The following is a 15428-nucleotide window of genomic DNA, read 5'->3' as shown; positions in this document are numbered from 1 at the left end:
GGGGGAAAAGGTTTACGAGTGGATGAATGTGAAAATCCAGACAGTTCTGATTGGTGTTTAAAGTGGTCAGCCCATCTTAGACAGGTTAAAGGGAACCAGAGCGAAGCGCGAGTTGAATGAATGAACTTCGGCACCATGTACTCCTCCTGAACTCTGAATTTTCCTATGAATATTGATCAAATCCTTCTTCCACTCTGCTTCATTTGCAGTAAATGAAGCTTGGGGAGAGTGCGGGGATAGCTTGGCTAACTCGAATGGACTGAGGGAGTAAAGGCTGGAGGTCGCTTTCCCATGTACAACTCCAGTATGTGTCAGGAGGACAGCCAGTTATTGGTCTTTTATGGTGTGTTCAGGGACCAACTTTAAAGACCAACTTGCAGTGGACCACAAGTGTGAGTAAAACTCTTGCTGATGAACACCGCGTAAGTATGCGGCCATTTTAGGTCCTCCCATTTTTTATTTATTTATTTTCTGAAACGTCACGCTTTGTGTAACTACAAAATGGCGGAGGACTCTGACAATCTCGTTGACAGTAAAAACGAATCAAACTTAGCCAGAAGTGAATATTTTAACTTTTTTACATTGCAGAAGAAAATAATTTGTGGATATTGCTAATATATGATTGTTATTTATTCTATAATGAGCCAATGTTTTTTGTTTCTGTGTGTTTTTAAGCATTTTTTCTGGGATCAAACTTTGTAATGTTCAATAAAACTGAAATGAAGTTTTCTTTACACCACAAACTGTTCCTATTTAGTGTATACTGCTGTCAATCTGTGTCGCTGAGAGCAATAGGCTGAGAGAACAAGACATCTGGCTTACAGGATTATAGATGACCTGTGTGGCTTTTACAGTGAGAGGGGGAACTAAAACTATAACCACTGGCCTCTACTACAGCTCAGCCACAAAAACAGAAGAACTACAGACATCGGAGGTACCCAAATAGTGATCAGAGAACCAAATAAACTATTATTAGCGTAAATTAGCATAACAGTTTAGCTGTTTTTGACACTGTTACACTGTTGGTTGGAACTGCTATGCTTCACTTTGTGAAATCTTCTTTAGAGTGCAGCACCGATGACTTCTATTCTGTGCTGATTTGTAACAATTGCCAGCTTTATGAAATTATGGATACACAAAAAACAAATGTAGCAGAATTGTAGAAGCAGCTGAGATTCAGCTACCTGTAAAACATTTGTATAGTAATATGCAGTCATATGCTGCCATATGAAGAAATGCTGTGGGCTTTGGATATGTGATCGGTGTGTGATATGGTTTTAAAAATCTGTTTTCCTAATCAGTGTTTATATAGATTGGAATATCGGATAAGTTATAAATGCATAAATCAATATTTTTTAATGTAGTTAAATGGGGAAAAAAGAACAATGGTTATACATTTTTCAACACAAAGTGTCTGTCATCTTAGAGGCCTTTTATCTGGGAATTAAAAAGGACTGAAAATGCTCTTGATAGCAGAATAGGTTAAAAATAACACTAATAGCAAATGCTATTAAGAATACTAAGCAATACTGATACTCTTTTCATTCAAATGGCCAAACCATTTTTTTAAAGTGTAAGCGTTCTATTGTAGTTAAATAGTGTGGTTTATGTCCATCAGTATCTTGCTATATTAGTCAGTTCCCATTTGTGTGCCTCTGCATATTAATGTCCTCATTGTAGCAACTAAAATAAAGTGAAAATACATACAAGAATGTACGGGTCTTCGATCCAGGGCCAGAGCTTGCATCCACACAGCTTTCCCAGCTGCAACACCTGCATAAATAAAATACTTTTGATTGTTTTCAAGTTTCCTCGGTCATTAATTCACTGTACTTATCAGTCCAATTATTGGCACGTGTTAAGTTAGGAAAACTTGTAACAACTGATGCATATATGTCCTCACATTTCTGAGTGAAACTCGCGTTTGCTTCAGTTTCCTTCCTAACATGCGCAGGCGCGTCACCGTGTCGCGAGGGAGAGAGAGAGAGAGAAGAGAGAGAGAGCGGGGCACTCACTGGAGCTCGTGCACGTGATACCGTCAGGCTAGCTTGTTGTCAAAAACGAGAACAGTTTTAGCAAGTTTCAGGTATCGCTGCCTTTTTCTTTTGGCCGTGAAATCCCACTTTAAGGGCTCGACTGCTGCTTTTCCCCACTGTTACCCCTAGAGGACCTTAAAGGGGCGAACGGTAAGTGCTCCAGCTTTCTTCAATAACCGTTTAATTAATGTTCAGGCTTTCATTCATAATAAATAACTCGGTTTTCCTGCTCTCACAGGGATAAATAAACAGTTTAGTATTCTTTGGTGAATGCTTAGCTTATTATCTTTCCAGGGTTTGTTGTTCAAGCTACCATAGCGGCACTTTGTCGCCATGGAGACGGAGCGTGAACGCGCAGAGGAACTTCCAGCTCAGGGCTTGTCTTTCGGTTCAGGGAAAGGTTATCTTAAAGTTAATTACTTATAATTTATTTGTAAATATATTTATATATATAGTCTTTCACAGAAAACTAAACAAAACCAAAAACTCTACTTTAGTACTTTCCTGGTTCCATCTGAACTTCTGATAGCGGTTTTGTCTGCTATTAGGCTTCTTCAGTATACTCTTAAGGTATGTCTTACAGATTACTTACTTTTAATCCTGCGGTTTACAATTACTTCATCAAATTTCACTTTAGACTGCAGGTTTTTGTTCTGTTGTTTGCAATTCATCTGATAGTTCTAGCTACTAGGTGTGTACAGTTAAAGATTGGACACACAAAATGAATAGTCTAATAAAATATGATGAAGCGTTAATGATAATCTAGTTAAAGCTGATCATTTAGCTGAGCAGAAACAATTAGTGTGAATTTTGTAATTTAACAACAATTATAGTTTAGCTAATTAGGTGGCTTAAAATTAGTTCCTCTTAAGTTTTTCTTTTCTCCATTTAGTTTTTTTAAGTATAAGTGAAAGTGTTTCAGTTTATCAGCATGGGCCAGTTTTCATGGGAATCATTGATTTTATTCAGATGTTTTTATTAATTCACCAATTAACCGATTCATTTATAAAATAACAGGGAGCTTAATTTATAATAACAATAATCCAGTAAGGAGGATCCTTGTGCTGTGGTAATTACTGCTTTTGCTGTTGATGCTTTACATTTTGTCTCCATACTTTTACTGAAGTGAGACTGAATACAGGGCTTTAGGGTGATTTTGCATTGCTTCTTTTACACCTACTGTTCATTTTAAGGTAACATGTACCTCTGGGTATCCATTAGTGATACACCCTGTATCTATACATATAATGACATTATTTAATCATCAGTGGACTTTCTTGACACATGTCATTTAGGCCTATATGGCCTCTACAGAGACGAAACATGAGATCTGCAGCCCCTTGATGCCCCGGCGCAACGCTTTGAGGAAAACGTGTGCAGAGATAGTAAATGAGGTCAGACAGTCCCTACGAGTTCAGTCCACTCATCGGCCATTTACTCCCAGAGATGGACATAGACAACTTTTTGGGAGCGCATCTATTCGTGACAACAGACCACCTTCTGCTTTTAGGTTAGTCAGAAATGGCACTTCTGTGAAGATCTAAAATAAACTGTGGTTCCGATGAAAGTAATCATTTGTTTTTGTTGGGGTCTTTTTTTACTCTGTAGCCTTCATGCTCAAAGTTTTGATGCTTCAGACTCCAGGCCAGGTTCAGGGACTCGCCTCTCTCCTTTGGATCATGTATGTTCTTATCACACATAAACACACAATATGCATTGTAGTCTAAGCAGGAGGGTTATCCCAGAATAAGGGTCAATTTTCAGTATGTACACTTCTAATCTTCAGTGGATAAATAAACTTGTAAAGCAAAGCAATAAATTGGATAATAGGCCAGTACACCTCTGTGCACCAGCTAAATATGCTAAATATGCTAATTAAATAGCATTTAAGTTTTAAAAAACAAATGCAAAGGAAGCAATAAATGCAATGAAATTTCTCTGCTTATAAAAGTGCTGATGTCTCAAGTGAATTTTTCCTCTGGCTAATACTCAGCACTTGATGTTTGTGCTTTGCCAGAAGCCAACGTTTTCAGTCCCCTGTGATGCTGACAATCCATTCAAAGCCTTACCCAAACCTCCTACTAGCCCAGTGAAACCGCGTAGGGGGCTGGCAGGGGCAGGAGTACGAGCACGCCTCCTCAGACCTGGATCTCTCACCAGGTTACCGCCTTTAGAAGGACACCGAAATGGTAAAGAAGAGGGGAAAAGATGTTAATGAAGCTCAACTTACGGTACAAGAGATCGCAGTAAAAAAAAAAAAAAGCACCCTTACTGTGCTTACTATGAAATGCTAGTAACCCGGTTTATTAGGAACTGTTTAATATGTACAAGATAAATAGAAAAACAACAACAACACATCATTCATTTTCCTCCGTGTCCTGCATAGACACGAGTGCTGAAGCAGTTTTCTGAAAGGGGAATGAATGGAGCCATTCACATGCTGACATTTTACCTGATTTACATTCTCTGTGGTGGGGCTTGGTAAAAAGCATAATATACGCCTGCTGTTTTGAGTGGAAAATGACTACTCACTCTCAAACCTTTCCGTACAAAACTGCTCAGCTATTTAGAGCAGTAAAACAGATAATGGAGTGTGACTAAGCCCTTTATCTGTATACATTTACTGTATATGTGCACTGTGTTAATGTGTATGAATAGGGACTTGTACTTTTACCTAATGAAGGAAATAGAAACGTTGCTATAATTAACTTCTTGCCACATCTTTTCCACGTGTTCAGTGAAAGAGCCACTGAATGCAGGCCCAGGACAAAAGCAGCTGTCAGCTAAGCAACTTTCCAGTACAGACCACACCGCAGGTTACAGTGGTCCTGTCAAACCCGGCCCTCACACAACAGCAAGTGAAAGGTACGCTTTCTGTTCTTCTGTTTCACTTGGAAGAAACATTATGTCCTTCGCTCTCCACCCTTCCACCCTCCCAATCTTTAACAGTAATGACAGTTCGACAATGAGTTTAAGATTTATTGACATGCAAGGGTGCAGGGGTAGCCATTACTACACTGAGCTGATTGGGCCTCCCTTTTTTTGCTTTTTGTCAAATCCTTCTCCCTCTCCTCCTTGCTTTGTTTCCTCTCTTCCTTATATTGTCTTTGGGTTGTGGTTCATAAGTAAACCAGACTACTGGGCAGAGGATCAAAGCAGCAAATACGTCAGTAAAGCTGATATGAGTATAGTTGTTTATTTTGTACCTAAATGTCCATCCCTGTAACTGTCAGTACATGTCTTTTAAATTCTACAAGGACTAACTTTATCAGTATTTTTATTTTGCTGTAGGATTTTTTGTATTTTACTTTTTTTAAAATTGTGATCTCTTGGAGAATACTTCTTCTGTTTGCAGAAAAATGTAAATGAGGCAATAAGTCAAAAGTCGGGACTATTACTTTTAAACTTGTCGTGAACTTAGTCCGAAGTAAAAGGATTTTAAAACGTCTACTTGACCCACGGCCAACCATTGTTCATATGTTCAACTGTAGCCGAATAGCTGAAGTCAGTTAGACCAGCAGTGGGGTCACTAACAAATAGATAGAATGAATTCTTTAACTTCAGGCACGCGACCCCTTTTAAACCCTCATATACATCACTGTACACCATATCTTGGTCGAGTTGAGCTTCTTCTTCCCATCGAAACTGTCTCTATCTGTCATTACTAGCAAATGTCAGCTTTTACATTTCCATAGTGCACAGAGGCTAAAAGCTCTGCTTTTTTTTGCCGACCTCATCAGCTGTGTGTCAGCACGAGGGGCATAACTCTGACCGTGAGGTCGGGGGCTGTCGTTACAATCCATTTGCCTATCGATTGGGTGGGGCAGTTGAAGGGGGGTGAGCAGACCATAAAACACTTTTACAGGAAATCTGGGCCATGGCCTCAAGCTCAACCTCCTACCTAATACCAAGTTCACATGCTATGTTTGTATAACTTGTTGCTGACAAAGAGAAGTCCCAAGTGAGAAAACCGGGGTCATGTTATTATTACACAAAATGGGCTTGAAGACTTCCCCTTTTTGATTCTTTCTAGGTCAGAGTTTTTAAACCACAGTTCTTTAGTGTTGCAAGGAACTACATAAAAGAGACATTAGACAGAGGAGAACAATGAAAAATCACATAGAGCCAAGGCAGAAGCACACTGCAAGTGGAAATGGACGCAGCTGGACAGATTAATATGATGAGTTGGATGAGATATAAAGATAGGGGAGATTAGACATCCACTAGGTTCTTTTTCTCCAATAAGCCAGAGCTCTATAGCTCCAAATGGCTCTCTATTAGATTTGGGTGCCCATCTGGGCAAGACTGGCAGCAGCGTGTATTGTGACTGCAGTGCACTGGCCAGGCCTAAGACAGGGATGAGGTCATGTCTCCGAGAATGCCGAATCACACAAAGAGGCCTTATTATCGGGCTCTTAATCCTATCATACAGAGCTAAAGCCCCCTGACATTCACTGTAGCATACCCTAGCCAGCACTCCCTACTCCATATGCCCCATGTGCCAGATTTTAACATTCATCAAATCACCAAGGTGAGTGTGCTATATTATAATGCCCCAAAACTGTATATTAATCAAAGAGCATCAAACAAGTTTCTTCTGAGGATTCTTCATTGAAATGAGAAGATAATAGCTGCCAAATCTCATATCTGTCACTTGTATGTAAAAGTTCAAAGAAATAACAAATCCTGAGAGTTAGCCTGTGATATTACAGAAGCTTCAGTGCTTGTTTTTGTCTTCTACAGGAGTGGTTACACCTTTCAATGTTTTTAAAGCTATTCCCTCTTTACATATTTGTGTGCTTTTTGCAGTAAATCTTTACAGTTACAGAAAGTCATTAGGTATTAATTGGTCATAAGAAACGGCACCTGTCATGTAATATAGAATATACTGGAGCACTGAGTCATTATCTTTGAGTGTGGGTGGAACAGTGCAGAGTTTAAATGCAGACACTCAGATCAGAGTGACATGCAAGGGCGAGCCACAACACATAACACAGCATGACACTTGGGCGTGTTTTTGGGAGCACATTACGGTTATTGCAGAACAAATTGTAAGGTTTTGGAGACGGCTCGCAGTGACAAATCATGAACACCTTTAACCAGACTGCCCACAAAGCTGAGATCTTAGTTCCTGTCTGTTGGGGATTGCAGTTGTGCATCCTGCAAAGCAGCACACCTCTAGACAAACAAACAAAATTGAAATTAAAAAGTGGCCACACAGAAACTTTCGGATACACACATATCTGCATGGGTGCAAATGTACATGCACAGACACACAAATACAGTGAAGCAGCGGAGCCTATACACGTTTCAATCACTGTTGCAACAGTGACACCCAGTGCTTGTTGACGAAAATAGACCTTACGTTTTGTTCACAGGGTGTAAAATCAGCAAAACATAAATAAATAATAATAATAAATATATTTTACTTTTTAAGAGCCAGAGCCCCTAGAGCCTCTTCATTTTAACTCTTATTTGTGTATTTTCCTAAACCCCATATAGTCAGGCTCTTTGTGTGTTTTTCAGAATAGTGCAGAGTGATGTGGACTCAGCAGTAAGACCCAAAGACTGCAAAGAAGATAGCACAACAGGTTTGTTCACATCCACTAAATGAAGCTCACTGTCTTGTTTTGTATGGTGTTGTGCATAATAAACACAAATGGTACATTTTGAACAGCGTGTAAAAGTAGAAATGTACTTGGTTTCACTCAGGCACAACGTAGAGCAAAATTAGTACAAACAGATCTAAATATGAAATCTCTCTGTTTACTCTTGAGCCCAGAAAGGTTTCACGTGCAAAAGAAATAAACTTTGATTGGGGTGTTGTTGCTAAGGGCGCAAGTTTTACCATGACAGGCAGTCAGCCAATAGGTTAGAGAAGTTTTGGTTCGTGCAGCCGCAGCTTCCTGCATCACACCAAGCAAGGGTTATGCAAATATTCAGCAAAAAAAACAAAAAAAACCCCAGGCACACTGTGTGCAAGAGATTGCACAAGTTAACGTGCGCAAGCTCACATGCCCACATGCCAACAAATCAGAGGAAGTCTAGCTGTGGATGGTGACCTTTTCACTGTGGCATCAAACTTCCTGCTGTTATATTTTAAGACTGTGAACTTGTGAACTGTGGTTGTCGCTTTTGTTTTCTGAGGTGGTAATTGGCTAACTGCAATTCTCTCTGCACATTTCAGAGCCAGAGCGTGGAGACAACAAGGGCAACAAAGAGGAGGATGCAGAGTCACTGATGTGGAATAATGTGATCGTTCCTCTCCTTCAGAAACTAGAGAGTGCGGCTGCAGGTATTGTGGCCAGTGTAATAAAGAAACCCCCGAAACACGGTCCAAATATAGAACATTCAAATGCATTCAAATCATCAAAATATTATATATAACCCTTTGGGCCTGAATGTTTCCAGAGCCAATCTAAAGTGGATTGTGGTTAAGGCACTTATTTTTATCTTTTTATTTGTGCTAACCTTCTCATATTCATACCTATTTCCTGTGTTTCAAGAGCACTTTTTATTTACAGCCAGCAGGCTAAAAAATAGATTTTTCAACACTGGCAGATAGTCATGCATAGAGTCTCACAAAATGAAAAAGTACTGTCATTTTAGCTGCCAAAGAAAGAAAGAGTAATGTTATGCTTGGCATTCATACAGAATTGTCTTGCCTGCAACTGGAGTCTGACAGCCGTAAAATTAAATCTATGGCTGTAAATATTTTAACATTTTACAAATTTAATGGAAAATTCATTTGGAAGATAAATATTAAATATTTATTGTACCAAGGGCCTTCTGGTGCATGCATAAAACACCTTTCAGATTCAGAAAGAGATATTGCAGTGAAGTGCTGAGTGTTAGACTGGATCTAACCTTTTTTAGACATGGCCAGGCCCTGCTATTTATGCTGGGAAAACATTTATTTTACCTCGAAAACAAGGAAAAACTCCACCCTTTCTCTTCCTCCGCTAAAGAGCACAGCTGCCTGTCGTTGAATTGTTCCCCTGCATATTACCAATGAAATCCAAAGCTGCTTCTTGGAAGAGGAAGGAAAATGTTCATTTTCTGCTGACCAAAGGATTATTGATTCGCAACCACACACGAACAGGAGAGCCTGTGTAATGTACAATATGAAAGACACAAAAACATCTCTGATCTATATTTGTGCAAATACATGTTTGCCCTTATTGTGAGTTTTGCACATGCTGTCCTAAACTTGACTTTGTTTTTTTGAAATGTGTGTGCTCTGCCTGCAATGCAAGGTGGTTCCGAGGGCTCGGTTGACCGCCTGTGTGATTTGTGTGACCGCCTCCACGGCACGTTGGCAGAGGCGGACATGCTCGGTCGGCGCTGTAAGAAGAGGTCAGGGATACTTCGAACGCTGTTCCGACTCATTGACCTCAACTATGCCCAGCTCAACATGCACATTGCCCAGCTGTGCCTTGCTGTGAGTCATCTGTGAGTTTGCAAGGTTGTCTGCGGGGGTGTGTGCATGCCAGCATGTCTCCTACTTATCTCTGTCACAAAGCACCCCCACTATTTTATACAAAAAATTATGTGAATTCTTTTGTATTTTTCTCCCCAGCTGTGCGTCAGTGGAAACAACCTGCTCAACATCTGTAAACTCATCTTCCAGATCAGCCGCACTGAAAGCAACGACATCCTCTTCCAGAACAACTCAGTCATTGGTCAGGATGGAACAGTAGACAACATAGTGGTTATCTATTCTGTAACTCTGGTCTGAAATTTTGTGAACAAATACGACTGCATGTCTTATACAGTAGATGCATGAATCTCCATAGGGATGATAACATCAAATGTTTTCTGTGTCTAGATTCATTGCTGAGGATGCTAAGCAATGAACATGTGTCTGCATCTGGAGAAGCAATCCTATATTGTGTTGGAACTTTGAAATTTCTCTCTGGAAACACTGAAATCCTCAGAATATTGCTGGATAAAAGCTTCATATGTGTGGCACAGAAACTCATCCAGAAACTCTGCGTTGTAGAAGAAACCAACCTCCCCATAGCAGGCCACATCCTCGTACAGGTACCAATTAAAAAGCATCAAATTTTTGTTCCATATATATTTCTCCTTAAAACTAAGATGTTAAACCATATCAGTAAAAAATGTACCAGTTTATTGACTGATGCAGATTTTTCCACTATCAAATGTTTTGGTTAATGTCTGGTATTTACGGTGCCCCATGAGAATAAAACAGTAATATTCTGGCAGCTGGGGCGCCAAAATAATACCAGAAAATAACAGAAAATAACTTTTCCATGAAAATACGGTTATTTTCAGTAATGACAATACAGTTTGTTGCCCTAATTTTACATGGGATTTTGCCTTTTTCAAGTGGCAAAACATTAAAAACATTAAATTAGGAACAATTTAATGTGACTAAACAATGAAATTACCTATAAACAAGGTCAATGAATGCGGCAATATGAATAATAATACTTAAATGTACAGAAATATACAGTTAACAGTTGGTTTAAATAATAATGGATTGCATTCATATAGCGCTTTATGAGACCCTCAAAGCGCTTTACAATTCCACTTTATAATTCCCCTCTGGCCATCACCAGTAGGAGGTTGGTGAAGTGTCTTGCCCAAGGACACAACGACCGAGAGTGTCCGAGCCGGGGCTCGAACCGGCAACCTTCTGATTACAAAGCGAACTGCCAACTCGTGAGTGACTCGTGTGTAAAAAAAGTTTATACGAATCATTTTATATATTTTTCCATAGCATTACATTTAAATCTAACAGTTCAATCTTTCAAATAACGGACAAATATTTGTGAAATTATAATGCATTTGTGACTGTATCTAAATATGCATATGTACAGACAGATACATTTAAAAAACAAGAAAATTATGTTTTATTACGTTTACAGTGATTTTACGTTAATTTACATTTGAAATGTAAAAAAACAGTCTATTTATGTAAATTTCATGATATTCTAGAAGAACGGTACAAAACTGTAAAATACACAGTGAAATACTTTTATATTACAATTTTTTTACAGTGTATTCTGTGCTGCACAAGTAACAGCTTGCTTGACTGCGCTGAAAATTATTGCTGCCAACCACAGAAACTGGCCCAAGTAAACAAACTGTCAACCCGTTCTTCATTTCATATCTAACATGACTCATTGATGAAGGCGAAATAAGCACACGATGACTTTCAGGGTAGTTTCGGTACTGCTGTTTACTTGACTGTTTCCCTCTTATCATAGAATGATTTATTTTCGCACTTCAGTTCAACTCTTAAGTAAAGACCGTAGGATGTTCTTTGGAAAACCCCAACAAACAAAGGACCCTCTTTGAGCGAGTACTTAGTGACGGTGGGAATGAAAAACTCCCTTTTAACAGGAAAAACCTTCTGCAGCGCAAGGAGGTTTTTCCTGCTGTGGCCATCTGCTGTGGCCGGTTGGGGGGATGGAGTGAAAAGAAGCGAGTGGAGAGGAAGTGCTCAGTGCATTGCAGGAAGTCCTGTCCTGTCCTGAAGTCCTGTGATCTTACTCTCGTTGCAGCGTTTTGGATCAATTGAAGGCTTTTCGCTGAACTTTCAGAACAACCTGATCATTATGAATTACAATAGTCCAATCCAAAAGTAGTGTTAGTTAGTGTTTCAGCTTCACTCACTCTGAAGCAGGATGTTTCTAATTTTAGAGATATTGCACAGATCAAAGAAAACAGTTGTTCAGTGTGTGCAGTGAAGGATATCCTGATCAGCAGTGGGCAGTTTCCATTTGCTATGTTGTACACCATGATGAACAGGCCAGCGTCACAAGCTCTGGCCTTATTACAAACCATTAATGTACTAGGTGTATTTTTCTTTGCTAAGCTACACTGGACCCTTTTCTGTCTTTTCACCTCTGTAGCTGACAACGATCCTGAGGAATCTTGCCGACCTCTCTGATTCCCGTCCACTGTTTGTTTCATTCTCCATACTACCAGCGCTTTGCCAAGTGCTGCAGCAACACTGTGAAGATCAGGATGTCTGCATGAACATTTCCAGAATTTACAGGTATTGAACTTGCTTACCTAAATCATGCTTACTACATACACAGGGGTGGAGCCTCAGGAAAGTACATAGATTTTTAGGACATATGATAAAAAAAAAACATGCTCATGGGTGGAGTTAAAGTCATTGGTCACTTCATTAAGTGCATCTGTCCAGCTGCTTGTTAACATAAATATCGAATCAATCACATGACAGCAACTCAGTGTCTTAATTATATATACCTCCTTAAATGCACAATGTCACAAAGCTCAAAGCATCAAAATATGTTCTTGAACAAGCAAAGTGTACCTAATAAAGTGTCCAGTGAGTGGATATACACTGTATATAATGGTAACTGCAAATCTACTTTGGAATAAATGGTCTGTGATATTTTGACAACCTTTTGAAAGGTCGTAGAGGATAATACAGACTGAGTACTCTCTGATCTTCATACCAACGCCAAACTGAAGCAATCAAGCACAATTTGCGCCCCCATCTTTCTCTTTCTGTAACCCCAGCCTCATCAGTTTATCAATATGTGATAAGAGTAATTCATGAAGTCTAAAATAAAGAAAATTAGCTTTTTAAAAATGTGTTTTCTCGTGATAATGAAAATAATCAGCTCAGATCTATCAATGCATTTTCCATGTTGATTTAATGTCACCATATTTAGTCACCCTAGCAGGGCAGTGAGTTGAGTGGAGTGGTCTATGGTATTTTTTGTCCCCTCTCACCCTCAGTAAACTTTCTTCATATTCTGAGTGCCGCCTCGCTCTGGCTCAGACCCCCGACTGCTACCAGCTATTTTTAGAGCTGTTGAGCAAACATCACCAAAAACAGGTGAGTCCACAAGCCTCCTCTGTGTTCTTGTGTGTGCTTGAGACTTTTCAGAATTAAAGAGAGGTGTTCTTCTTGTTTGTAAGCATGTCTGTGTGCTTTTTTTTTACACTAAGTTACTTATGCACCTTTACTGGACTGTTTACTTGTTTTATATGAATTGTTTATTACTATAAAAATTTCTCCTCTGCTGTGTGTTTAATTAGATATTTAATAAACCAGATGAGTATGCAAAAAGACATGAAAATGGAGGAGAGAAGGAAAGATTGAATAGGCACAGCAGAAGAAGTGATACAGAAGTGGAAGGGAAGCTAGACTAGGGAAGGAAGGAAGAGAATATGGAGGGAAGAGGAGAGGATGAATGTGGGACTTTGGCAACTAGACTCGACTCACAAGTGCTTCTCATTTCATTTGGAATAAACTGACACCCACAGATACAAACACACACGCATAAACATAAACACACTCGATAGCAAAACATGTAATAAACATCCTGGGACACCACGTCCCGTCCTCATATCAGTTTCGGTACACGTTAATGGGAGACACGAGTGCGCTCTCACCTGCTCTGCAGGGTGTGACGTAGTTGTTTTCCATAAGCGTGGTAACTCATTGACAAAATATTGTGTAATCGCAGTCAAACCAACTACACAACTCTAAACTCTGAGTGACACAGGTGCTCGTGCTGCATGACAGGAGAGGCTTGCTTTCCTGTAGGTGGTGTCACACACAATCAGCCTCCTTCTGCTCAGGACAGTCGAATATAAATGTACTAATCAAACATTGCTGATAGAGAATCAGGTGATTAGAATAAAGATTAGTGGTCTTTTTTTAAAAAGCCAAACCTTTACAGTGTCAGTTTAGACAGTTCAACAGATCCTGCTGGTCTGTAAGAAATAAAAAGGCAATAATAAAAATGCACTAAGCATGAAATGTAAGCAGATTCATTGATACAAAGTCGGTAACCCCAGGAAGTAGTTTAAAACGCTAAGCAAACATCTAATAAATCTAAATCCATAAACTGATGTTTCGCCACCGATCTCCACCGCTTGTTCGCAGGATCTCATCGTGCGCCTCCTCTTCACCCTCGGGAATCTCACGGCCAAAAGCGATGAGCCCCGGCTGGAGCTCTTTCAGTGCGACGGCTGCATGCGCACGCTTCTCCGGCTGTACGACATCTACCAGCGAAAAGATGAGCCACCTCACACAGTCGTGCAGAAAGGAGCCTCTCCTCCCGTCAGACCACAGGTGGCTGACGACGTGCTGGTGAAGCTGGTCAGGGTGCTGGCGAATATGTGCATCCACCCCGCCGTGGGTCCACCTGTGGCCGCAGACACAGCCTGCATTCGACTTCTGATGGAGACGCTTGGTGAGCACAAGGAAGGAGCAGCTTCATCTGCTTTAAGTCAGATCCTTTATTAGGTTAAGAAGATGAAGCAGTCAGCAGGCTTAACAGTGGCCTGTTTTTTCGTGGTAGGCAACGAAAGCAGCATGTAAACATCTGGAGTTCTGATAGGTTTAAATATAGCGGCTTAGTGCACCTTAAGTACCTACGAGGTACACAACCACTTCCCTTGTGCTGGGAACAAGACGTGACTTTTGTCAAAAACACAAAAACACACTCCATATCTGTCTGTTCATTCCATCATTCAGTTTCCTCTCAGTACTTTCTGTTTGCTGTGCAGCACATCCTCTTTCGGTTTACCTGTTTTTTTTCTTCTTCTTCTTCTTCTTTTTCTTTTTTCTTTTTTTAAGGCTGACAGAAGAAGCGCTTCACTGCATGAGCAGGATGTTCTGTGACATCTCACAGCCGACTCGGTTTGCGTGTGTGAATATCTCCCATGTGGTTAGATGGTTTCAGGACAGGTTGAACTGATACACGGGTGGGCGTTAAGCTCTGTATTCTCTGCTGCCTGCCTCCTACACAGTCAAATTTTCACAAACAACACAGAGGTCAAACTAGTGAAAAAAAGGTGGGAACATTATTAGATCGAGGGGCACATCAGGTAAGGGAGACTGTGGAGAGAAGCAACTGAAGGCAGAAACAAAAAATTACTGAGAGGTGAAGACAAAATCTGAGCTTAGAATGAAAGAGCAGATTGGGCTGATTGATGTCCTGTTTTGATAAAGATCGCGACGGGTCGAGGCGCTCAACATTAAAGGGTTTTTCAGGGTACAAAGCGGCGCTTCCAGTCAGAACCAGAAACCATCTTCCGAGTGACGCAGGAGACGGTTGACAGCGCAACCGCAATATTCATGATTTATGACCAAGCACAAGACATCTGCTGCTATATTGGGAGCAGGCCTTGTTTTCAGGCTGCTCGTGGTGTCATGGCTGGTTGCACCCAGTCACTTTGACCTTTGTGTGCCAGCTCACGATCAAACCAACTGTAGGACGCCAAAATTAACTACAGGTTGCAGTTATTTTTAATCATAATGTCACTGTCACATTAGTTCAGCAGAGCTAAAGGCAAAACTCACAGGCTGGTCACTTTAGTTCTGCAGATATTTTTTCATATTTAAACTGTGGAAGTAGATTTTAAAGGTGT

The 15428-nt window shown here is 40.2% G+C and overlaps 1 protein-coding gene across 4 annotated transcripts in view; it reads left to right on the top strand.

Moving 5' to 3' along the window:
• Positions 1 to 1968: 1968 nt before the first annotated feature.
• The window catches only part of armc2 (armadillo repeat containing 2), a 16072-nt gene continuing 2612 nt past the window's right edge, over positions 1969 to 15428 (top strand). Inside the window, exons 1-13 of one of the 4 annotated variants that reach the window (XM_013910329.1) lie at positions 1969 to 2186; positions 3328 to 3546; positions 3645 to 3717; positions 4054 to 4225; positions 4775 to 4901; positions 7563 to 7627; positions 8224 to 8331; positions 9293 to 9477; positions 9616 to 9718; positions 9865 to 10079; positions 11921 to 12066; positions 12783 to 12882; positions 13939 to 14248. In XM_013910329.1, the coding sequence (XP_013765783.1) occupies positions 3338 to 3546; positions 3645 to 3717; positions 4054 to 4225; positions 4775 to 4901; positions 7563 to 7627; positions 8224 to 8331; positions 9293 to 9477; positions 9616 to 9718; positions 9865 to 10079; positions 11921 to 12066; positions 12783 to 12882; positions 13939 to 14248 (1813 nt within the window). In that variant the 5' untranslated portion in view covers positions 1969 to 2186; positions 3328 to 3337. The remainder of the gene's footprint in view (positions 2187 to 3327; positions 3547 to 3644; positions 3718 to 4053; positions 4226 to 4774; positions 4902 to 7562; positions 7628 to 8223; positions 8332 to 9292; positions 9478 to 9615; positions 9719 to 9864; positions 10080 to 11920; positions 12067 to 12782; positions 12883 to 13938; positions 14249 to 15428) is intronic. The other 3 variants (XM_005730990.2, XM_013910328.1, XM_013910327.1) reach the window with 3 other exon arrangements.

This window comes from Pundamilia nyererei, unplaced genomic scaffold (assembly GCF_000239375.1).
Source record: "Pundamilia nyererei isolate P.nyererei 1_Seehausen unplaced genomic scaffold, PunNye1.0 scaffold00041, whole genome shotgun sequence".
Classification (NCBI taxonomy): domain Eukaryota; kingdom Metazoa; phylum Chordata; class Actinopteri; order Cichliformes; family Cichlidae; genus Pundamilia; species Pundamilia nyererei.
This window is presented reverse-complemented; position numbering and strand designations above follow the sequence as displayed.